Source organism: Betta splendens, chromosome 15 (assembly GCF_900634795.4).
Source record: "Betta splendens chromosome 15, fBetSpl5.4, whole genome shotgun sequence".
Classification (NCBI taxonomy): domain Eukaryota; kingdom Metazoa; phylum Chordata; class Actinopteri; order Anabantiformes; family Osphronemidae; genus Betta; species Betta splendens.
In genome coordinates, this window is record NC_040895.2 from 11,903,041 (window position 1) to 11,928,165 (window position 25,125).

The 25,125-nt window shown below is 40.9% G+C and overlaps 1 protein-coding gene across 2 annotated transcripts; it reads left to right on the forward strand.

Moving 5' to 3' along the window:
• The first annotated feature begins 40 nt into the window (after nt 1–40).
• On the forward strand, nt 41–15,979 carry parga (poly (ADP-ribose) glycohydrolase a). 2 transcript variants are annotated; one of them, XM_029127544.3, is made up of 18 exons: nt 41–224; nt 835–889; nt 990–1,613; nt 1,714–1,840; nt 2,290–2,412; nt 2,547–2,627; nt 2,981–3,055; nt 5,363–5,455; nt 6,403–6,557; nt 8,957–9,036; nt 9,128–9,188; nt 9,328–9,403; nt 10,590–10,737; nt 12,459–12,537; nt 12,623–12,731; nt 12,925–13,030; nt 13,993–14,121; nt 14,771–15,979. In XM_029127544.3, exons 2-18 carry the CDS (start codon nt 873–875, stop codon nt 14,950–14,952), a joined length of 2,265 nt encoding a protein of 754 aa, XP_028983377.1. In that variant the 5' UTR covers nt 41–224; nt 835–872; the 3' UTR covers nt 14,953–15,979. The 2 variants fall into 2 exon arrangements, with proteins under 2 accessions (XP_028983377.1, XP_028983378.1); XM_029127545.3 differs by having other exon boundaries at nt 838–889.
• Nucleotides 15,980–25,125: the final 9,146 nt, after the last annotated feature.

A 25,125-nucleotide genomic window follows, 5' to 3' on the forward strand; every position in this document is an offset into this window, starting at 1 on the left:
CACAAACCGAAGCAGCAGGTGGCGCTGGTCGTACGACCACGGTGGTTGCGAATCGCGGTTAAAGACCACGAAGAAGAAGCAGCTGCAATAACGAAGTGAAAGTAAACGTAAAACTAGAAGATTACATTTCAAGTGATGCGCAGGAAAATTATTGACTGTATAAATAAGTAAATATCTGGCCAATGCATATAACTTAAAAGCGTTGAAGAGAAAGGGACATGCTAGTAAGTCGCATCTCTTGGTTACTACAGGCAAAGCGTCGCTAGACCGCTATCTACAATAACAAGCTAGCGAATAACAGCTAATGTAAACGTTTGGACTTCTTGCTAGTGAAAGCTAGATTAGCGCAAGAGTAGCTTCTTGTTTTTGTTCTGTATCATGTGTTGCACACGGGTAAAAACGTGACAACACCCACCGAGAATTAATGTGCCGTTTGTTGTTATGCCGACTACTATAACGTGAATGCATTGTCAAAAGTAACCTTATGAGGACGGGTAATCAGTTAGCGTTAGCTCAACGTACCGTTAGCTTTGTGGCTTTAGCTTTGGCTTAAACAGCTTGTTGTCATGATTTGCAGCTATCGAGCTTGTTTGTCTAAAACGCAACTGATACCGTTATGTGGGAAGAAGCTGAACTGAAAGTAAAAAACGTGAATGACAGCCTGGTCGAACTGTAGTTGTCCCATGACTTAAACTAAAAAGTGGACTGTAGTCTTAAAAACGTCTTGGCGTTTTACTGTTTGTCAAAATACAGATCTGAGTGGATTTTTCCTTACTACGGAGTAATGATAATTTAGCCAGGTTACCTCATTGAAGTGTCACTTTTTTCTCCCAGCAGCTGCTGTTTTTTCTGGTTTAAACTGACAGCGACAGATGGATTCTCAAAGAAGGTAACAGGATGCTGTGTGTGCTTATTTAGATATGTACAAATTCTGGGATAAAGCTCCTTTATAGATATTTACACTAACACGTTTTTCTTTTCCTCTACAGTGGGGTTGCTGAAGTCATGCCAGATGATGTAGCTAATGTTGATTTAAGTACAAGCTCAACAGATGGATATTTTGGATGTCAGAAGTGTGACAATACAAAACACTTCATGCAGTCAGAGAACATGCAAGATGACAAAGCATCTCCAACTTCAATGGATTGTGGGTCTGCAAGTGAGCTGGATGAGGCTGACCTTGGTGGTAACGGAAAGAATGCAGCTCAAATGCACTGTTCTAATGGACAGAAATCTAGGAGGCCTAGTTCGCCTGGTCGCCACCCTGTTAAAAAAAACGATTTTGAGAGACCATCTCCAAACCCAGAACCTACCCTCTGTTTAAGTGCTGCAACAAGTTCAAGTGCATCCAATGATATGGAGATGCTGACATCTCCCGACGGTTCATCCTGCAAAATCAATCTTATGAATAACACTGCAGATAGGGAGCATTTAGAGGAGTCTGGGTTCGCAAAGTTTAGGCCTGAGTTTGTGGTCAGCTCAGATTCTGGAAGTTTGGCCAAAGACACGTGTCATATGGGTACCTATATGGATCCTAATAATGAGATAATGGAGTGCAGTGGCCCATCTGGTGTGACTGGTATTGGAAGCCAATCAGGTGTAAATATTGAAAGGTTTGTTGACATTTAGCTTTTATGTACACTATTAAATATTTGTAATTCATCTTTATGTAATAGTGGCGTGCACTAATTTGATGTGTTTTGTTCTGTGCAGTGTTTCACTGCATAACATAGACAAAGGTTGGAGGGGCACACCCATAGATGAGCTGAACAGAATGCCCCAATGTGCCCCCTCTTTGCCTTACTTAAAAGCAATGCCTAACCACACTGTCACAGTGAGGGTAAGTCAGCTCTAACTTGTTTTGTGATTCAGTGTTGTGTGAACTGTGATGGGAAGTGTGTCAAAGAGAGCCTAAGAAACCTGTTTAGATACTGTACTGTATTTGGAGCTGGGAAGACCAACGTCATCCTCCATGGTTCCCTCAGGGGCTGTTTGTCAGTAAACCTTTCAATCACACTGAGCCAACCATCCACTGAGCTAGTCTCCCAGGAACACGGTCATTGCTGGTGTGCAGCCATTGCCACCCAAGATACACTCCCGTCTATCTATCACCCCATACATTTAAGTGACCTAATCTAATGTGAATTTTAATGAGATTGGTAAAGATTTTTAGAAAGTTTTATCTAGCAGCAAGTTTAGCAATAACATGTAGAGCCACACATATGTTTAGTTATTACTGTGATATGAACACATTTCTATAACCATTTTATTTATTTGTTTTATTCCCAGACTGATATCCTCAGAGAGGGAAAGGGTATTTTCCCATATCCCACTAAGTTCAAAGATGCGTGGGATGATGTGTCAGTGAAGATGCCCTGCTCTGAGAAGAACTTGTTTCCTGTGGAGACTGAGGTATAATAGTAATAATATTCCTGTGGTATCACAGGTTTTCTTTAACCTGTACCATTGTACTTTAGAAAATGAATTGCTAAAGGAGCACAACTTCTAAATTAAATTTAAGCAAACTGTTATGTTCTTTTGAGTAGGATGGGGGTGGTGTCCAAAGCCGATGGGAGCTGATTCAAACAGCTTTGAAGGGAGGATTGAAAAGCTCTTTGGATGTGAGGGTAAGCAATCAATTTTGGTTTAACACAATTTAAAAACAAACAAACAAAACAAAAAAAGGCTTGCATGGACAGTTTTGTAGTTTTCTGTCCTTACTGTAACTCCAAAACCTAGAAAGGACTTCACCATCTGCAGATGTATGGTAACAAAACATTTTGCAGTTTAGATATTGTAATCAAACTAGAGTTTTTCTGCCAAGTAGCCACATTAACACTGATCAGGATTAATTCCATGAACAGCCACATGGTGGCAGAGTTTACATGAATCATAGCCTGTTAGGGATCCTTTAGAAGAGATTTATCCAAGCAATGTTTGTGGCTTTTTACATATTTAAAATAACTAATGTTGTTTTCAGGATGCTATATTGAGATACAACACAGCACACGCGAAAAGATGGGACTTCACTGCCCTGAACCTTCTTTGCACAGAGGTAAGATGTCCAAACTGTGACTGGTACCTTTATTGTCTATGAACACATCATCAGTGAAACAAAGCTATTTTTCTATTTCTAAGATTCCTTTCTAATCTGCCTTAGAGAGATTAGCATTTTATTGTGATAGATAATGAAGCTATATGGGGAGTCTGTTGTTCTTGTTTGGTTGCAAGCCTATCAGTGTGCGTCATCCCCTCCCCATACCTGGAAGTCTCACAGGACAAAATATGCATCATACAGTTAGGACAGATGAGCACAGAGCATGGCGACAGCAGCTGCTGCAGGTGAACCAAGGGAACATCTTTGTTTCATCCTATCTCTCCTTTGTTTAGTCACTCAGTCACTGTATTAAATATATTTTTAGATTAGATTTTAGATTAGAATTTTACATTTTTGTTGATACATGATTGATACAGAATGTTTTAAAGAAATAATTTCTATAGTTTATAATAATAATAACATAAGTAAAACAAAACTCTCAATAGATACGAACTCAGAGTGGTTGCGAACATTTAAAACATGTAGTTTGCTTTCTTATGCTATGTAGGTTAGTTGATGCATTTGTTACATCCATTAAAACAAGCTAATTATTTAGATGAATGTTTTAAAATTATTAGAAATGGTACAATTTGCTAACTATTCAACTTCAGAATGATTTATAAATGAACCTGAGGTTTGTCCCTTCTCATTATTAATTGTTTTGCTAAATTCAACCCACTGCAAAAAAATTTTTCCCTCCTCTTTAAAATAATTAGTCAGAGAGAGTAGTGAGCTCAGTAAATCAATACTCTTTTTATAGCTTAATCCAATTTAATTAAAAGGAACCGTTAAATGTGTAAGGATGCGAAGTAAGCCCAGAAAGAATGTAGCTCTTCTAGCATTGCAGTGTGTCAGCGATGCCAAGTTATTGCAGTTTTTTTTTTTTTTTTACATTTGATTGTTGCTTATTGGTCAAAACTGAGACTGGTGTGTATGGCATTTGGGCCTGCTTGAATACTAAATGTTACTGTAATGGTATTCAAATATAAAAACCTGCTTGTTACCATCTTCTTTCTCGTGTCACATAAAGGAGCACAGTGAATTTAAATTGTAATAATTTTCAATCATCTAATTCAATCTGTAGCAATATTTCAGGACTGTGGTATTTATCAAGAGGTACCTTACTCCTGGGAAAGTGTTTGATGCTCCGCTCAAAGTGTAATGGCTGCAGGAGGGGTAAAAAGAAGAGTCGCCCAAATTAGGGCTTGTCGGAAAATTGTCTTAGTGTTTCACCCCTGTTAAATGAAACCGTCACCATGTCATTTCCTCATGAATGTCTAGTCTAAGGGCTGTGCAGGAGGAGTTGGGAATACACACGGCTGATATAGCAAGACAACAACATCCCTATTAGTTTTATGTTTTTTGTGTCTGTTTTTGTCAGTGAAACTGCAAGTAAAAGTTTTGTCATGTCCGTTTAATTGTAAAGATTTTTTATTTAAAAAAAAAAAAATTTGCATAGTTTGAGCTACCAGTAAGAAAGAGTAATAAATATTGGAACTAATAGAAGATCATTGTGTCATTGACTGTTTGCAGTCAATGACACAATGTCACAACACTGTCTGCTGGTGATGTGAAGTGGCTGGTACTGCTGTGACCAGCTGCTGTAGCCGTGGAAATGCCCAGAGAACGTCTGTCTACCCTCATCCTCCCTCGCATCGCCAGCTACCATCTATTAGTCCCACAAGAGCGTTTTATGATATCTGCCAGCTCATTACATCTGACAGCGTTTAGTCAGACCTGCTCTGCAGCCATATAAATACCCCTGGTCATATCACCCACCAAAGACTGGTTATTTGCATTTGCTCCAGAAGGGCCATTTAATCAGCACAGGCTCTCCCCTTTACCTTGATAGAATAAGCCAGGTAATTGATGACAGTGACGTTCGAAGCCAATACACTCGTAAGTGATTGCACTGTAAATCTGGGTCTATGATGGAATAACTGTATGTTTATTTTAGAGGGAACTGCAGATGGCTGCTGAACTTAGCTGAAGTATGGCTTCCTTGGATCAGTGGGGGCCTGCTCCCAGATTGATGATAGCTTCTTTTGAAACAGTTTCTGAAGTGGGTTATTGATGTCTGAGGCACAGGCATTTATCCTGTAACTGTAATAAACGTGAGGCCTTCACTGACATTGAGCTTTGTTGGTGGATATGAGAGAACTTTCCTTTAGATATTGGTTACTGGTATAGGGTCACAACCTCAACCTCATGTCAGCCTAATATCACATCTAACAATACCTTTGCTTTTTTCTCCGTTATCCCCAGTATCTTGAGCACTGCGAGGTACAACACCTGTTTGACTACATACTACCAGCCATGGTTGACCTGGCACTCAAAGTGCGTGACCTCTGCACCATGGTAAGTGTATTTAGGTGTTGGATGATTATATGGCTCGCAAAGTATCAGCCCAGTTAGCTGAGAATGAACATCCACGTCAAACTGCCTCATTAAAAACAGACTGTCCATCTCATGTCCTGCCATCTATGTCTATGATTCCTAGAGTTGACTCTGGTAATTTTAGAACTCACTTCATTTTTACCTCCACACTAAAATCCCATAAATGATAGATTTTGGGAAGAACAGGATTAATATGACCCCCTTCAAACAGCAGCAGCTCTCTCTTTTCTTCACATTAAATGAAGCTGATCCTTGTCAGAGGCATTAAATTCCCTTCTGTCATCTCCATTTGTCTTCATTTTTGCTCTCCGCTAAAAGTTATAGCAATATAACAATTACAACAGTGGTAGCTTGTTAAATACGGTTAGAGATTTTAATTCAGTAAATTCAGTTCAGCTCCAACACTGGTCAGTATATAAAGATTCCTCCACTTATTTTTGAAAGCACAGATTTAACTTTAACTAGAATCATTTAATGTGGCTGAACAGAGAAGATTTCTCACTCTCCCTCCCTTTTTTTGCAGTGTCAAGTGTCACAATACTGTTTATGTGTGTGTTATTAGAGTTGGTATTGATCTGCTAACTGGGCAGCCTTGGGAGGCTCTTTAGCCCTAATCAGTGAAGATAGATGGTCCCTGTGTGTCTGACTGAACAAACCTCAGGGAGAGCAAGAAAACCAGGACCTTAATTACTACCACCCATTTAGTTAATGGAAGCCACCTTGTCTCCTCTGCATGTTAGATGGTCAAACTAATTATCTACTCCCATTAGGATAGTATTTTGCCAGTGTAACCTTGCCTCTTCATCATCTGGCTTCATGTTTCAACATTCTCACTTTACAGCAGTCACTTTTCTTTACTAAACAACTGTCTTTTCTTGTTTTGATTTGATCTCTCTCTTCTCTTCTAGCCAATTCCATTATTGAAGTCAGGAATGAACCATTCCCTGACCCTGTCTCAGGAGCAAATAGCAAGTCTTTTGGCCAATGCTTTCTTTTGCACATTCCCTCGACGCAACTCACGCAAATCAGAGTACGGCAATTATCCGGAGATCAACTTCTACAGGTAAACCACACAATGATTAGGAGTTCTCCACACTGCAAACTACACATGTTTTTTATTCAAGAGATTATTGACCCTATCATTTAGAGAAAAGTATGGTGATTTCCATGAGGGGGCACTGCTGCCTTGAAAACCCTAATAGATGAGCTTTATGTTTTTACTTGGTTTCTACTGAGTGATTTTCTACTGAGTGAGTATGTTTCCATAAAGAGTGGTCTGGAGTGGTCACAGGCAGTGGTAAATTGGTTACATCTAGAAACTAATAACAGTCACATGGTGTCTCATTGTTGTTTTTTTTCAGACAAGAGGATGTTTTTTCATAGTTGTGATATCCCCACGTGCTTCAGCTGTTCTTACCATTCTATACACTTGTGCAGGAGTGTGGGCAGGACCCTGTGTTTCCATTGTTTTCTTGTGTGGAAGACACATTAAGGATAGAAGGGCTAAATTGGTGACCTGTGTTTCTAGCTACTTAGAACCAGGTGTTTGTTTAGACAGCTTTGGATGGCTAATTGAGACAAATTATTCTGAATTACAGCTGAGAAGAAGGTAAGTGATGCCTTCGGTTTTCCATCTGGTGCATACCTGTAGTCTAATGACTGTTGCACCAGCAGATCTGAAATACGCAACCTCTACTGTGCACTTTGCACTTAGATTGACTGTGAAATCTGCTTCTTTTCTGTTTGAGAATTTTGTATAGGACAACTTTTAGTAGACATTTAATTAAATAATCATGTGGAAAAGTTCAACACAGTATGTTTGTGCCACAGCTGATGCTGACTAAAACAATCATCGATGCCTGATGTTTAGGTAATTGTAAGGCTTTCTTTCCACCTGTGTTTCTGTATTTATGGTCTGAGGCACCTCAGTATACACTCGGTAGTCCAGATTTCACGCCAACTCAATTTTCCAGTATTTCTTTAAGTCACTGTCTCCTCATTAGTCATATGTGTAATAACTTCCTGTGTTGTTTGTTGCCTGGCGCGCTGAAGATGTTGGTTTGCCAATTCCTTATTATTATTATAGCACTTTCTACAGTAGAACGCTTGGTTTAATACTATATAATTTTGATATTCTCTGCAATCTGTGTGAAAGCTAAGTGCTATTCAAAGTCTAATTAGCCATCTGCTTTTTCTTGGGCTTCTTCAGCTTTATTTTCTTAGAAATACAATGGATGTAATATTTATTATTTAGGATTTAAACCATTTCCTATTCATTTGAATCTTTTTTTATTTAATCTTTCATCACACTTTTATAATCAGTCCTCCTTAGGGCATGCTATCTTCCTTCATATCCAAATGTCAGTGGCAGGCTAACTGACGTACCCTTTGTAATGATGTAAGCATTGATTCCAGTTGCGGGGCTGGCAGTTCTAGACCCATGCCAGCACTTGATTGCAGGCACTCGGGCTTGCCTCCACTATCAGCAGTTCTGCCTGAAGCAAAATACAGGAAGAAAAAGTCCTGTATCTCAGAAGATGAGACACGACAAGACAACCCGTGCAGTCTAAAATGGGCCCTGGATCGTTACCGGCCCTCCCTTTCCCGCTGTAATTGAGGGAGTGTCCGTCACTTATTGGGCACAGTAGCACTCTGTCTTCGACAAGCAGAGCAGCAAGCAATCTGCTGATTGCTGTTTTGGCAGAACTGTCAAGGTCTGTCCTCTATTAAGTGATAGATTTGAGTGGGAGGAAAGAAGGCAGGAGATTTTTATTCTGTGTTTTCCTATGTTTGAGAAGAAAATGACACAGGAAACAGTTTAGTTAACAATGAAAGCTCATTAGTGGGAAAAACATCCTTTTTGTTTGTTTGTGTACTGAGGTGGCCTAACTCATTTAAAAGAAAATGCCTAATTGGGAACGATAAAACTGTCTGAAATTTGTTTCCTGGTTCATTTTATACAGTAGGGTATAATATGAATATCAAAGAAATTAAAGCTGAGACAGTATATTTTGCTAGTAAATCCTTCATAATTAGGTGCCATTCTGTCAGTGAGTTATTGTTTGTGGCTGTACTGCAAATCTTTTCCTCATCCAGAGATAGTGTTTGTGAAACACTCGAACTTACTGCGTTAAGATCGTTGCGCTTTGGGCCAAATTGACACAGATTAAGGGAATTAAAGTTGAAGGAGTAGGGGGTCCATAGAACACCATTAAGAAGCTTTGTAAGGAGTTTAAATAGTAGAGGAAATGTGTTTGTTTTTTTTTAAATCCCGGTATTGTCTTTATTAAATTAGCTTTTTACTCACAGAAGGGATTTTAGTGTATTACCTTCTTTGACTTATTTTGTTTCTTTACTGACCAATGAGTTATAATATGTATTGTTCTTCCAAATGTCTGTGTGTGATTTATTCTGTCTATAAAGCTTTAAACTTGAAATTCCTTTTTTTACTTTCTGTTTCAGGTTATTTGAAGGGTCTTCACCAAAAAAAATTGAGAAATTGAAAACTTTGCTTTGCTACTTCAGGAGAGTTACAGAAAACAGTAAGCGTGATGAATGTCCCACATAACCTTTAACATAACCTTTAACTGATTAAATTGAAAATTATTAACTGAATTTTTTTTTTTTTTCAAGAGTCTAAGGGTCTTGTTACATTTACAAGGCAAACACTCAACAGTCCACCAAACTGGGAAAGGTAATGCTCTCTTTTAAAATAAGTGATGTTAGATTATTGTCCCTTCAGTCAATTACCTGGCTGCTTAGTCAGTGCAAACTATAAAGGACACTTTTGTGAGAAATAAACATGTTGCATCTTTTTTTTTTTTTTATCAAAGTTCCCAGACTCAGCTTACACAACTACATATCACTTGTGAGGGGACAATCGAGGAGGATGGATACGGGATGCTGCAGGTAGGGACTTCCATCTAATGCTAGTTAAAACAAAGTCTTTTTTTTTCATAGTCAAACCTGACTTCATTGTCAGCCAATGCTTCTACCTTTCAAAACCAAAGATACTTGCCCGACTAGTTGTACAATACATTTTGTGCATAAGTCTTAAGTTTACTGGTTCTGTATCTGTGCCTGCATCGATTTGCCACATCTCCCGCACTCCAGAGTAGGTGGTGCATATTTTACTCTGGTTGACAGATGATGTATACACTTGAATAGCTCAGAGAGGCAGGGGTGGAGGAGAGTACCCTGGGGTGGGGGAGACGGAGGCAAAGACGCAAGGAGAAAAACCTTGGCGACCCAGCGGGCCAGGAGTCCTGCAGTCGGATTGATGGCTACCTCAGCAGGCTGGGTGCTGGCTCTGTGTTGAGTTGTGATAGGGCAGAGCGAGTTGTCATTCTGTCAGGAGGTGAGGTTAGGGGTGAACCTGTGATGGAGGTGAGGAGTCGAGTGGCTGGTTAGAAAACAGACACACACATACAAACACACTCACTGTCACGTCGATGGACATAGCTGTGGGCCAGTGAGCACAACCCTCACCCCTGACAGACTGTTTAAATATCAACATTGTGATTGAATGGGCTGTCCTTTTATCCATGCCACAAAAACAAGCAGTTCGCCTACACAGCATGAAGCTCCAGGATTACATCAACATATTGTATATGTTTTGCCTTTGAATCACTGTGTAACTGGTTGAGGTGCTTGTCAGTTGTGTAGTATACTATAGGTAAAAAGGAAGTTTTGCACCACATAATATAAGTGTGAAATTGTATTTGAAATGTCTTATATCTGCACATTTCCGATCTGATTATGCAGAAGCAGGAAGCAGTGTTGGGCATTTATCTATATGTGTGCTTGGTGACTGCAGTAGTTGACCAAGACACTAATAGAGTAATCAGTTTTAATTATGGGAGTGACCATAGCTAAAGCCCACAGTTCTCCTGAACTGCATTTAATGAACAAGACAAAATATATCAACATATATATTTGATATTCTGATATTTGTTTTTGCTTTGATTATATGCTGTTGTCTGCTTCGTAACGTGGTCACAATGCAGAAAGTGAAGAGTTTATCAATTCGTACTTGTTTCATTATGACAGTGTAGAGCTGTTTGTGGTTAACTGGCCTATTTTTGTTTTTCACTAGGTGGACTTTGCAAATATGTTTGTAGGTGGAGGAGTGACTGGGCATGGACTCGTCCAGGAAGAAATTAGGTTCCTCATCAATCCTGAACTTATTGTCTCTCGTCTCTTTACCGAGGCTTTGGAATACAATGAATGCCTTATCATCACAGGTACACGTTACATCAATATGCTTTACCTTCAGGTTCTGCTGTGTGGTAAAGTAATTAAAGCTGATAAATACGTTGGGTTTTACTTTAATTTTGCACTTTAGTATCTGGACTGTTACTTAACAACAAACAACCACTTGTCCTGTTTTGTGCCTGTTGGTGCTTCTGTTTTACTAGGATACAAAATGAGCCGAAGGCATCATTATGCTGTTTGATAAATTCATTCACAGAAACTCAGATATGAATCATTCTCCCAAATGTCTGCATATGATTGATTCTGTCTATGGAGCCTGCTTTGAACTTATCTCACAGAAAGAAAAATGGTCAGTGGGCAAATGTAACAAACTGTATTTGTTAGTGTCCCCTGCTTGTTACTTATACATTACCAACATGGTGTTAGAGACTCATATCTGTGCCAGTAATACCTTCATACTCAAGCATGTAGAAGTGGCCGTCTGTTTTGTGAGTACATGCTTTGTGTGGTGCCGCGTTGTCTGCTTCGAAGCGTCCACCTCTTCCAAGTCACCTTCAATGCTTAGTCACCTCCCATCATGCCTCCTATCATTCTATCTGCCTCCCACTTGCCCTCCTCCCCATCCTCCTCTGCACTTAACTTTATTACATTTGGACAGAAAGGAATTTATAGCCCAACTAAGGTCGTTGCTCCATTAATGGAATGGACTAGTTACGCCATAGATTAATTAAAATGTTGGGAATATTCCGTGCACAAAGTACTTCCTCTTTAAGTCCAGTCTCTTCGTCTGTCTTTGTTTCTCCCTGTCGAGCTAATCATGGTGCCCTAACTTGAGTGCACATCACATCCGTTTGTGTCTATAGGCAGGATGCTGTGATAAAGGTTGCTAGGATATGTAGGATCAAGCTCTGTTGATGAAGAAATAGAGGGAGTACACTCATCATTAGAACTCACTAGTGTTGTACAAAGTACTTTGATGTGACTGACATGAGTTGGTTTGGAATAAATGATCTTTTTGTTCATTTAGCTGAAGCTTAAAAAGTGTAATTCATTTTCCCAGTTGGACGGTCATTGATGATTTATGTTCCGACTGCAGTGTGACTCAAACCATTACCTTGGGCCAAACTTACATTCTGGAGAAAAACAGTCCAGCTTTCTAACATTAACTGTACTGTTGGACAGTACATGCTTGAAATTACATTATTATATCAAGTCAGGACTGAACAATAGGATAAGAATAGGATGGTGGGACTACCTTGTGTGTTTTGCATAATGTACAGTATGCAGCCTGCAATGAGCATTATTTTCAGATTGAATGATCAATACTGAAGCCGAATAGGTATATGAGGCTCTGACACATTTACCAGTATAATATGCTCTAAAATAAACTGTACAAATGTTTTGGTCTGAGGTGTGTTACTATGACAATGAATAAAACATTGACATTGTATGCATATATAGGCATTCTCTGAATGTGGCCATGTTTGGCATCTTCTGCTCCAACCGTTTTTTCTCATTATGATGGAAAGCTTTTCATTTCTAAACCCAAAGCGGATTACTTATTAAATCAGTGGCCTTTATTTATGACAATCCAATACAAGCTGATACTGTGTACTCACAAGGGAGCAGAGAAAGCTTTAAATTTGATTTAAGAAATAAGGCGCTGAAACAGATTTAGCCTGCTGTGTGCGCCGTCTGCTGAATTCTGACTAATGGCATTTTTTCCATGACTCTTTTTCTTGTTCCGCAGGCACTGAACAGTACAGTAAATATTCTGGATATGCAGAGAGTTACAAATGGATGGACAGCTACAACGATGAGACTCCCAGGTATTGGTTGACCGTTGAATTGACTGTTATGTGTAGTTTAAAATAAAAAGACGAGGGATTTTATTTACTGTCCTCTTATTTTCAGGGATGACTGGCAGAGACGATGTACGGAGATTGTGGCCATCGATGCTCTAAAGTACAGGAACTACTTAGATCAGTTTGCTCCTGAGAAGATGACCAGAGAACTCAATAAGGTCTGGGTCCAGTCTGTTTTAAAAATTAAAGCATTTGGATTAAATACAGTAGACAAACCAAATCACTTTTAGTTGTGTGAAGATCTTTTTTTCAGTAGTAAATAGATGCCGTAGACTCATGCTGGTCATGATGGGTAGGAACTTAATGCCTTTCATTCATTCACTTCCTCCTACTCTGCTGCATTTTTACCAGGCATACTGTGGATTTTTCCGAAATAACATCAACAACAAGCACCTTTCTGCAGTAGCCACAGGCAACTGGGGCTGTGGAGCTTTTGGTGGAGACACACGACTCAAAGGTAACTAAATACAAAACACGCATCTATATTATGGCAAGTGAAGACCATGTACTTACTGTACATACAGTAGTGTGAAGCAGTCTGCAGTTACAGAGCTCAGACCGGATCACACATTCATCTACATCACTTTGAAGCCCGGGCTGAAGGATATTTCGCTGCTCGTGTCCTGTGGACTGTGCACCACAGCCAAAGATGCCGGTCGCCCTGGTCAATTAGTAGCTCTCCCAGGGTGTCACTCACCCATTCCTTCCCTCCCGTTATTGATCAGCTGACACACATTTATGTTTTCCATTAAAAGGGCGATTGATTACAAGGAAGCAACACCATAAATCTAAACTATGCAGCATCACTCTTCGTAAGCAGTCCAAGTACACCACACTATAAACAGCTGCTGTTATACTTGGATTCATGCAGGATGTGCTGCACTAATAAACACATCTCTGCATTATGAAGACACCTGATGTACCTGATGAACTGGACGTACTGTATTTTGGACTGAGTGGATCCACTGTTAACTAATCTTAACTGCTTTTAGGGACTGGGCTATCAGCACTGGTATTTTTAGAAGGCAGTAACTGTATTCTTCTGAGTTGTGGTCGTTACGTAAGATCTAAACGGACCTTTTCCAAATGATGGTTTGCTTTGTGTTCATTAATCTGAAATCAATATCCATTGTGGTAAATATTTAAAAAGCTTAACACGTAATTTGTAAGGACTGAAAGATTGAGTTCAGTTGATGAGCCTATGCAACCAGGATTATTTACCCTTCTGTTACAAATTGCTTGTCTAGCATATGCCAGAAGCTGTTCCTTATCTGGTTTATTGACCAATTACTTAACTTCCGTAGCTTATTTTCAGTGGTAAATTACACTTTTATGATTCCACACTGAAACTCAATACTAATGATGCTAATCCAATATTTTGTTGCCTTATTCACGTCAGTTCTCTCCTCTTTTTTTCAGCCCTAATTCAGTTGATGGCTGCAGCCGAGGCTGGCAGAGATGTGGCTTACTTCACATTTGGAGATGCTCAGCTCATGAGAGATGTTTATGAAATGCACAGCTTCCTCACCGAGAAACAAATCACTGTTGGTAAGCTTTGCTTGCAAAACCGTGAACAATATTTTTAGTATTTTATTGCAGGAGTTAAATGTTTTGGCTAAGCTGGAGTCACCTACTTTACATAATGAACAGGAATGATGATGATATCAGCCACTATTGAGATTGTGGGGCCTCCTGAGGCTTATGCAGCACTTGCAGCTTGTCCTTGTTGCTGTCATTACAGGGACAGTGCGCATAAATAACTGAATACAGTCCATGTGTATCTTAAGTTATTCCACTTTATAGGCCATCTTCATTTCTTGGCCCATCCATTCAGGCTCAACCCCAGAGTGGATTACTGTCTGAACTGACCCCATCTTCTCCCCTCCCCCTCTTTTCATTTTTCTTCCACTGACATTTATTGAAGCCTTTCAGAGAATTTCCCCGCTAGCCATCCATTTCCTAAAGTGGAACTACAGAGAAAAAGCTCACGGCTTGTGTGCGCGTGTATGTGTGTCTGATTTACAAACGAGCTCAAACACGTACCCATTTTTTTTAGGTTTTTTTCTGTTACTGTTTTTATATGAAGTGACCCTCACTGCTTTTGTCCTTTTTGTCTACTTCTCCTAAATCCTGTTCTATCACCCTCTGTATTTCTTTCTTCTCTTGGCCCCTGGACTTCTTTCTATCTCCCTAACAGGGCAGCTGTACAGCTTTTTGAACCAGTATTCCAATGTAGTGTGTAAGAATTGCCTCACGAGTCGTCCTGAAGTCAACCTCTACAGTTTCATCTCTGACAAGGTTTCATCGCTAACGCCCACCAACGCCCCAGACTCACCCAAGGATTCTGGGATGTCACCTTCAATGTCAGACTCTCATTAACAGGGGCAGAGCTGCAACTTCAACTCCCTTCCCTTGTCTCGGAGTGTAAAGAGACTCCAGGTTCAGAAACCTGAATGTTCTCAATCTTGTGCATACAATCACCTTTTCTCACACACACTCCCTTTAAGTATGTGATCGATACACAAAGTACCAAAACACTCTCTTGCCTTTCTCACTGATGGTATAATAGGAGTCTAGTAGAATGTCACCATATATGGTGAAATGTTTCAGAGACTTTATAGCAATAGTAAATCCTGGTTGCTGTTGGGCCTTTATTTAGTCTAAACGTGATGTGGTATTTTTAATACTAATTACAACTATTGCCAAATATTCATCATATGCATGGTTGTGGGCACTTCTCTCTATTGAAAATCCAGGATGTAATAATTCTCCTTGGTTGTTTTGCCTTATGTTGTGTTTACTCTTCACCCTTTTCCATCCTCAGGCTGTGCTGAGAATCCTGAATGCAGAGATAAGATGCCATACTGTAGTCTATGCATGGGTAATATTTATTTATCAAATACTCTACAGATATATGCTGCTCTTCGGTTTCCTCTCGGATATTTAAGTTCAACATGCATATTATCTTTACATCTTATTTTAATACGAGTCTAGACATGAATAGAATGATGACGTGTAAGGTTAATCTCAGACCCAATGGTGCATATTCTTGGTCATTGTTATATTGAACCATTGACTGTGTTCTGAGTAACGTGATTGTTTTTGACTATGCTGTGTCTATCGATAAGCACAGTATTAATACTGCATTTACAGAAAAGGCAGGGCACGGATGAAGACATTGCACGAACGATATTTTGTTAATGTTTTTACTCGACTTTTACTTTAAGGATGAGCTTATGGTTTTTGTTATCTAATATTTTGATTACATGGACAATGTGAGTTCTTTTTAATGATGAAATCATAAATAGAAAGGCTGTAAATGTATTGTATTAATGTACTTTAGGTTTGTAGGCTGTACTCTTTTTATTATAATTTCCTAATTAAAGTATATCATGATAAAACTGTATTGGCTAGTATTATTTAATTAATAAGGACTAATTTAATAATAGATCAGAAGTTATTGGTTTTTAGTATTTTGGCATTTTTAGCTTGAATAGGCTTACAGTACTTGAGATAACGGAAATCATATACTAAACTCATACATCATATACTAACATCACAATAATAAAAAACAGATCATATTTGCAGAGCCTTCCTTCATCACATGATTTATTTCTGTTCAGTTTGTATGTTTGAGCCGAGTCTTGGCACCGCATTTGTCACTTTAATTTCATGGAATCATGCTTTATTTAATCATGAAATGTGATTGATTTTTGTGATAGCACGTGTACCAAGGGCTCTCAGACAAATTTAATTGTTCCTCCAAACATGCTTTGTTAGATAAATTAGGGTTTCTAAATAACCCCATGACGTGTATTTCCATAAATGGTGTGTAGGCTTGGCTCAGCTAAGTGGATTACACATTATCTGCTTCTCCCGCTCTTTGTACCGAGGCTGGCGTTGAATAAATGAGCTGCAGATACGTGCACAGAGTCAAGTGTAGTTTGCAGATTTGTCTGTTGACGGTTGCCGTGTGTCTGAGGTATCTAGACATTAAGCTAGTGAGTCGCTGGTGCCTCCTGTATTAAATCACACTCGTTTTTGGACACTGAACTGTGCTGATCGAGTCCTGCAAATGAACAACAACAATGATAACATATTTAGACTGTTATTAGCTTTTCCATGTGTCCATTTGTGACGTGACAGTTTATATGTCACTAGAAATAGGAAAATGGAGAAAAGTCACTTGTTTAATTTCCTTATTCGTTTTATATAGCAAATAGCTGGTCCAGGTTTATCCCCTATAGTGATGTAATTATTGTGAACAGGATGTAATTTAGCACCGAGCCTGTAATGTTACCCAGCAGCACAGGTCTTTTCATTGATGAACACTATTAATAAAATGCCAAAAAGCTACTGGTCTTTACTTCATCTCTGTCAGGCGCCAAAGTCCCTACAACAAAATGGCATTTCAGTTCATAATTGCCTGACCCTGCGTTCTCCAGGTCAGTCAGAGAGCAGCAGCAAAACCAAATGCAAATAATGAATAAGGAAAGAGTCTCTTTCAAGGAGCGCCGAGTGTTACTGTGCACTGTTTTTGAGCGGAAGGACTGAATATATTAGGGGTTGGAAACATTTGCAGTGTTTGAAAGGGTAGGCTCCACGGCGTAAAGCTTTATATCAACCTTTAGACCCACGCTACTCTGTCTGCTAGATGCTCCTGCAACTCAGGCCCGCTCCGTTTTCCCATTTCTCAGTGTTTGTCATGATTGATCGTACTGTTCGTTCAGTGCCAGAATGATGAAAATCTAGATGTGAAGGACAGCGGGTCTGGGAAGGGGGAAGAGGAGGAGGAGGATGGGGCGAGCGAGGGAGGGAGGGACAATTAGCTTATTGTTTAACCCACTCAAGGTGGAAGCCCATCAATCTGAAACCACTTGCTCAAATGACTCATGCGCAGCCTTTATGAAAGTTTAATTGCCTCATATAATTAACACTGGAAGAAATCTGTGCGTACACATGTGATGCAGCTTAGGGTGAGGAAAAGTAGTGCATGGGTTTTAATTGTAGTTTGGTCAGTTTGAATTTGATCTAATGTAAAATATGAGAACCATTACATTTTTTTCTTGGCATTTGTGAAGCTGAGGAACCACCAGACCTCAATCTCTCACCTTCCCATTGTATCTGCACAGTCTAGAAATGTCCTTAGTCTAAAAGTGGTGGTTTCTTAAAAAAAAAAAAAACAGAACGCAGACGCTGTTACTGTCATATTGCTTTTGCAACGTCTAGACTTGGGGTGATTATGTGGATTTATGTTGACGTTAAGAAATGAAAGGTCCAGGCAGCGCGCAGCAGAGCCAGGATGAAGCAGGCAGCGTTTTGCACCTGTGTCAACGCTGTTGCCAGGAGGAAGCCGTAAAATGTCCTCCGGGAAGCCTGAGCTGTGGCTTAAGTCGATGTGTTTGACTTTGCAGTGGTTTCAGCCGGAGGAACGTGCGCCTTTTCTTTCTTTGCACAGTGCTATGTTGGGTAGACTTATTCGTCTCTGTTGGATCCGCCTCTCCCCGTGCTGTGGTTATGGGATGCCTGCGCCCGTCACACCCGGGCTTCCTGCCCGTCTGGTGAGGCGGGTGAGAGACGCCCCTCCACTCTGCTCCGGGGCCCAGTTCTGTCCCACTCGCCACGCGTGGCACGGAGCGCGCGGCAGCGACCGCCTGGTTGTGCACGCGCTCATTAGAGCCCACCAGGTACCCGGCGCTCGAGCAGCCCAGCTGTGAGGAACACGGCGCACAGAGCAGATTTGTACTACACGCAAACGATAGCGTTGATCACGTGTCTCGCGGCATCTGTTTAGACGCCGCGTTTTGTGTGAGAGGAGAATGAAGATGTCATCCGCTTAAAACCGCAGGTGACGAAGCATTTGTACCCATGATGAGTGAAAAGAGCCTAAAAACTGGCACCGGGAGCTTGTTTATACCGAGTCCTCGTCTTAAAAGGAATATTCAATTTGTTTGTCACCACATGGTTATGCAAATGACAAGATTGACGGCAACCTACTTACGCCGGCTGCTTTTTGAGAACGCAAATATCAAAGAGACTACGTAAACAGAACAGGTGGTAGCGTTTCCTCTCGCCCTTTAATTAATTTGGGGGAAGAATCCGAGGGCTTTATCGTTCGGCAAAGGTGACGCTTTTATTCCCAGTTTGTCGCACTTCTGACGGGCTTTTGTGTGCACGTGAACGACGCACTGGCTTAAACGCGCTCTGGATCAGCCTCTCTGTCAGCTGACGTTCCACTCGCTCCGTGTCTCATCATACGTTTCCCCTTCGCTCTGTCGGTCGCTGCCGTCGTTCATCTCGGGCTGAGCTCCTGTCGCTCTTCATTTTATGTAACAGCCCGCGGGTTGGAGCATGTGCGACGGACAGAGGAGGCGATCGATGCTTACGGTCGGAGCTGGTGAGGAAGAGGGAGGGAGATCGTTCCAGACGCTATCTGTCTGACAGCGCTGCGTTATGTGTAGTAACTGGGACCATGGCTTCCTAACGGCGGCTAATAACCCTCCGCACGCTCTTATTTGGCCGACTGAGCGCCCATGAGTCTATTCCTGGCCCCCTTTGTCTTTGCTGTGGTCCTAATGTGATTTGCACCTGTCTCCTCCGGTACTGACTGTGATCTTGAGCTTGAGCAGCTCTCTCAGGTGGGTTCTGTCAGAACACGGTGCAGATAAGGTGCTGTATCTTCAAAGGCTCATGGACTCTGACTTTGTTAGTCTTTTACTTTTTTCCCAGTTTTCACATCAAACTAATTACAGTAACTGTGATTGAAATGTTGTCAGAGCATTGACTGAACACCGCTGCTTTGACTTTCGCCTGCAGTCTCACTTAAGGTTGCTGCTAATTACTTTTTCATTATTAATTAAGGTTGGGGCTTTTGACTCATTGTTTAATCCTTAGCATAAAAATGGCCATCACAGTTTTTAGAGTCCTACTGGAGGTCATATCTTCATAGTGGGTCAATCCAAAATTCTATGAACTAAACTGGTTTTAGAATAGTTTGCTGATCAATTCTGAGTTCAAGATTTAAGTATAGGCTAAAATATACAGATGTGCTGATTTAAGTATAGGCTAAGATATACAGATGTGCTGATTTAAGTATAGGTTAAGATATACAGATGTGCTGATTCCTTCCGTCAGCCCAGTCCCTTTCCTCCATGAGGGATGCTCTCCCAGCCGTCATTGTGTAGTGGTGGGATGCACCCCGGACCCGACACCCGTCCATCACAGGGCCACGCATACTGTAGGGACTAACTAAGACTGTTATCTCAGGCCTTCATGGTCTTGTCAGTGAATTTGTCAGGGACTCGGGGGGGATCGTGCAGTTCTCTAATGCTGCGAGGAGCGCTCTGTTAGCTCGACTGATCAGATCCACACCGTCAGCAGTGAATAAACATTTTGCAGCCAAGTCTGCGCTGACAGGCCGATGTTTCACTTTTAGTTATAGCTCACGTCAGAGCCTCACAGAGCAAACAGAACTCTTGTCACCTCTATATTTGGGGAGATAAACACCCTCTTCTTAAGTGGGCTTGTTTATATCTGTGATAAAGGACCTGTGAGGTCTATGGAGGTCTGGAGAAGTGATCCAGCTGTATTGTTGCTGTGAAGCAGCCTCGTTTGTTACGTGTTGTCCAGGAACTACTTACTGTTCTGTGTTTGATTCTTGCTAATCTCTAATCGAATCTCGAATCTCGTCTGAAACTCCGTCCTTCTCCTTGTTTCCTCATTTTTTGTCCTCCCCTGTGAAGGCAATCTCTCAAACCTGAGGGTTTTGAACGCATTTTCTGCTTATGTCATGCCTTCTTTGTTTATTTTTCATTGGCTATTTCCGGGCAAACTTAAATGATGGTAGACAGTTTTCTCAATAACTATGGACCAAAAGCAGTGCAGCACGTAATGTACTTCCTGATTCTCTACGTCCATCTGTTCTCTGACCCTTTACTTCCTTAAAAATTAGCTTCATTGTGCAGAATTTATCAAAGACCTGCATTTGACCCTCAACTCTATTTTACTGGAATAATGAGTCAACATAGTCATTCTATATGTGTCATGGTTGTATCTGTGATGACCATGTTTTGTCTGACGTCTTCCTATAAGTCACTTAACTCGTCTTGGTTTTCACTGGGCGCCTCCCTTTGCTTTCTTTCTCTGAGACTTCCCATCGCTCTCAACTCTCTTTCCTTCTTGCTGTGTTTGACTTGAACATCACCATCATGTTAACGCCCTCATCATCATGTTATACTGCTGACCCACGTACTGTACATTTATTAGGTGGCCCGACGTCACTATTGATCTTATCGCTCTCAGCTAAGTCTTAGTTCATTAGCAACTAAATGCTACATGAGTATTTTTTGTAAATCATTCGACTATATTTAAAATCAACAAGATGCATAAACTCATGTTCAGGAGTTTGTGTTGAAAAATCAACTCTAACAAGCTCGTTGCTGAGGGCTGCAGGTTTGTGATCTACTGATGTTTGCTCCCCTTAAATATACTGTATATTGGTAGCTGATACTGTACGCTGTTGGGTTTGCTATCGCTATCTGCTGGACTACGTGCATTAAATCACAGTTAGCTATGACCCTAGCCTTCGCTTAAATATGTTGTGCCAGCATTGCTGTATTTGAGATTCAATTTACTGCCTCAGTTGAATCACCTAACCTCACAATCCCTCAGCAAGTATATATTGCCCAGCGAAGCTGAAGTATTCCTCATATTGTGAGCTATTTAATGCAACATCCATCCCAAACATTTTTCAATCCCACATTTCGGAGAAATACTGCGACACCTCTGTGAACGTTTCTGGGATTGGATGGAGATTGTTTTCTTTTGTGTGACCTGCTATTCAGAGTATTCGCAGTAGTCTTTGCTGTGCAGCACGTCTTATATCTCTCTCTCCTCAGTTTGTTCTCTCTCTCTCGTGTCACAAAAGCACAGTTTTGGTTCATCAGCTTAGTGCTTTAATTAGAGTAAAGAAAAAGTTGTGCACCAGTTATTATCGAATGTGACAGTTTTTTATTGTCCCTGGAGACGGAAGGAGTTCCCAGATGTGACAAGATTTGTGAAGAGTCATACTCCCAGGTCTGAGTGTGAAAAAAGAACCTAATAAACCTAAAAAAGTGATATATGACATGTGACAGTGTACGTCCTCTGGAATAGTAATAATAAATATGTGTGGAAGAAGTGAACGCCTGAGATTAAAATATTGCCAGTAGAAATGTAGAGATGAGTCTAAATATGCCTCCCAGTCCTCCCAGTCCTCCCAGCATGCGTTAGTTGATATTGTTCCAAATGTCAGGGTCAGTTAAGGAGCAACGAATATTCGCTTAAAGGTAGTAAATGAAGTAATGGGAGGGGAGGGAGGGACAGGGAGTTGGACGGAGGGAAGACGTCAGCACAGTCTCCCGGGAACTCTGAAGCCCACATGGTGTTGTCATGGTGTGGCAAGGAACGAGTGACACATGAATAAAACCAGCTACCCCTTTCAGTGCGCCTGTCTCGTCTGTCCCCTATCATTTCTCCCCCAGCCTATATTCACTGACATCACCCCTCCCGCCCGCCCTCGTCCCCCCCCTCCCCCAGCTCCCAGTGACATACATCACACTAACAACGGGCTCTCTCCTTTGCCTTGCATTTACCACTGACATCTACTTCACCATGTCTGCCGTCCCCTCCAGCCGGGTAATTTTCACCGGCTGAAAGAAAATGAAAGCAGTCAGACACTAAATTCACCCTTCATCCCCGCGTCACCTGTTGTCTATTCAGATTCCCGTCGGTGCCTCGACTGTGTGCTTTTGGTTTTTATCCAGCATGGTACCTTTACCTTTATTTCTATTTACTCCAGCGGTAGTTTACCCACTTTTTCCCCCTTCACCTGCACTTCTCCATCCCCCACAACCCACTTCCCATCTCAGAAGCAGAGCATATTGCTGTGTTACAGCTGAGTGGGCCTGTGTGCATATCCGTGATGTACTTAACAGTGTGGGGTTATGGATTTAGTCATTGTTTGGGTGGGCTGCATACGCTGTGCACCTTTTTCCCTGACTGATGCAGACTCCTGTGTGTGTGTGTGTGTGTGTGTGTGTGTGTGTGTGTGTGTGTGTGTGTGTGTGTGTGTGTGTGTGTGTTACCCAGTGCTTTATTTTCCTGATTTCTTTTTCTTGAATCAAAAAGGTACCTTATGGTACATTACATGTATATGTGCCTTCATTAGTCCATAATGAGGAGTGGTATTATTTAAAGTGCTAAAATAATGATCTTCTAGGAGGTCATTTATCACGTCATAGATACAAATTGATTATATTTGCTGCAGTTCGTCCGTCTGCCCAGTACATGACCTCTAGTGCTCGGTGTGTGCATGTTTGCAGGTGCCATTAAAATAATGTTAAAGGGGTTTAAGTGACTGTCTGATTGTGCTGCTCTTCGAGGCTGATTCTCGGTGTGGGAGCGAGCCGGCTGGCAGAGCTTGTTACCACTTGGCTCTTTGCTCCCATCAACTCTTGTTGGGCCTCATAGTGTCTGAAGATCAGGAGAGAAGAGGTCCCTGTTCAACCCTTCAGGACAAACACAGACATTAGTATATGTATTTACCCTGTATGTACTGGTTTACACAGATTAGCAAAGCATTTACTTTAAGCAACTTCAAAAACCTTGGACTCCTGAAAATCAACCCTGATCAAGTAATTTAAATAGTAATTTAACTTGATCTTGAATTTGTAATTATGAGCATTGAACTATTTTAAGCTTCACGTAGCATCTACTGTGTTACCATGCACCAGCTTTCTGTTCTATCAGCTGTACTGGGGTCAGGTCCATTCCAGCGATGGCCTTAGTGGTCATTGCCAATTTCTCTGGAGCTTGAAAGTCACTTCATTATGCCCCACAAAGTGTTGGTGTTCTGCACTAAGTGGGGGTCAGCGGAAGGAGGGAGCATTAGAAGAGAGAAATACAGAGCGCTGCATCAGCAGAAAGTGATTCATCTGCAGATGGGATATTGATCAAACTATTAGCGGGAACATGCTAAGAGATTACTGTGAGTGAGTTTATAGTACAGTACTGTGGTTTCTACATGAAGGTGAAGATCCGTTCTTGTCCAGTAACACGACACACGACACATTGGAGCAACAAAAAAATTAAGTTTGGGTATAAAGTTTTGGCATGTGGAGGATTTCTCTCTTTTTTTTTTATACGCACAACTCTTTTTCAGCCTCTATCAGTTTTCAGCCACAGTGAATGTCTTAACTGATCCCCTGTCGCACATAGATGCAGTGCTTTGCGAAGCATGGGAAAATGACTTCCTGAGCAAATTAGCAGAGAGCCAATTGGGGATAATACTGTTTGTTTTTTATCATATAAAAAAAAGAAATCCCGTCCTCGGTTGACTGAGCACCAAGGCTTTTATTTATTTGATTGTTAAAGAAGTGTTTTGTTTTCCCAACGCTGGTGTTGCGTGCTATATGGTGGCAACAAATTAGCGTGAAAAGAGATAAAAACTTTCATCTCTGGAGTTTTTTCGGCGCGCCCAGTGAAGCTATGGATGACAGAATCAATCTGTTGTTTGTCGTGTTGTGAAGCCTTTTCCTTTTTTTCCCCCACAGCTGTAGCTTTTCTCTCCAGAACCTCTGCTGAGGCGACTGAAGTCCAGGTTTGTTGTTCTCTCTGTTTTGCTTTATTTCTCTTATGAGAATACTGTATATCATCCAGTGTTGATTTGGAGAATGATGCACTTTTATCTATTGACCTGAGGAGGTTAATGGTCCTCGCTTACACCTGCGTGTCTTCCAGGTGAGGGACTTGTGATGGAGCTTTGGTAGGAGGACTAAGCTGCAGGCCTAGTTTCATCTCAGTCATCACACACGTGAGTCCTGGTCACCTTTTGTGAAAGATAAGCTGGCAAAAATAATCGGAAAATGTCTGGAAAGAATTTAAGTTTCTGCTATGACATGGATGAAATATGCAGCAACATGCTTATGTTTTTTTGTACAGTACAGTTCACCCTGAAACTTAGATGAGGTAGATTCAGTGTAGCCTTTGTGATATTATAATTATGTGTCATAAAATAAAAAATTGTTTCTTTTATTTGAAATAAATTGCATAATATTAATATTATTATAATATTATTATAATAGCATATATTACTGTGCCTTTAAGTGAATGACAGGCTGGAGTAACAACAAACTGATTTCACTGTTGTGAAATGAAACCCATCAGTAGATTCAAACCTTTATCTGCTTTGACTGCTTTCACTGTTCGTGAAGGAGGGAGGATTTGTTGTCACACATCACTTCACTAGGAGACATGAGCCAGCTGGCGCAGAGACTCGCAGCCATATTTTCTACTTAGGACATACGGCTCAACTTCCTCTACGGAGGCTGAGAGATGCACACGTACACAAACACAGCAAAGCCTTGGTTGTTTTGAGGGGAATGCTGTCGTGTGCTTGTCACATTAAAATCCCCGGGTACAGAGCAGAACTGATATTAGTGTTTGGAAAAGCTTCATTTACTGTAGCAAGGCTATAGCTTACATTATTCACAATGAGCCATATAAAACCATCAC

Coding starts and splice junctions, on each gene's coding strand:
- parga (XM_029127544.3), top strand. Junction 12,538..12,622: donor TACAACGATGAGACTCCCAG/GTATTGGTTGAC, acceptor TCTTATTTTCAG/GGATGACTGGCAGAGACGAT. Junction 14,122..14,770: donor CGAGAAACAAATCACTGTTG/GTAAGCTTTGCT, acceptor TCTCCCTAACAG/GGCAGCTGTACAGCTTTTTG.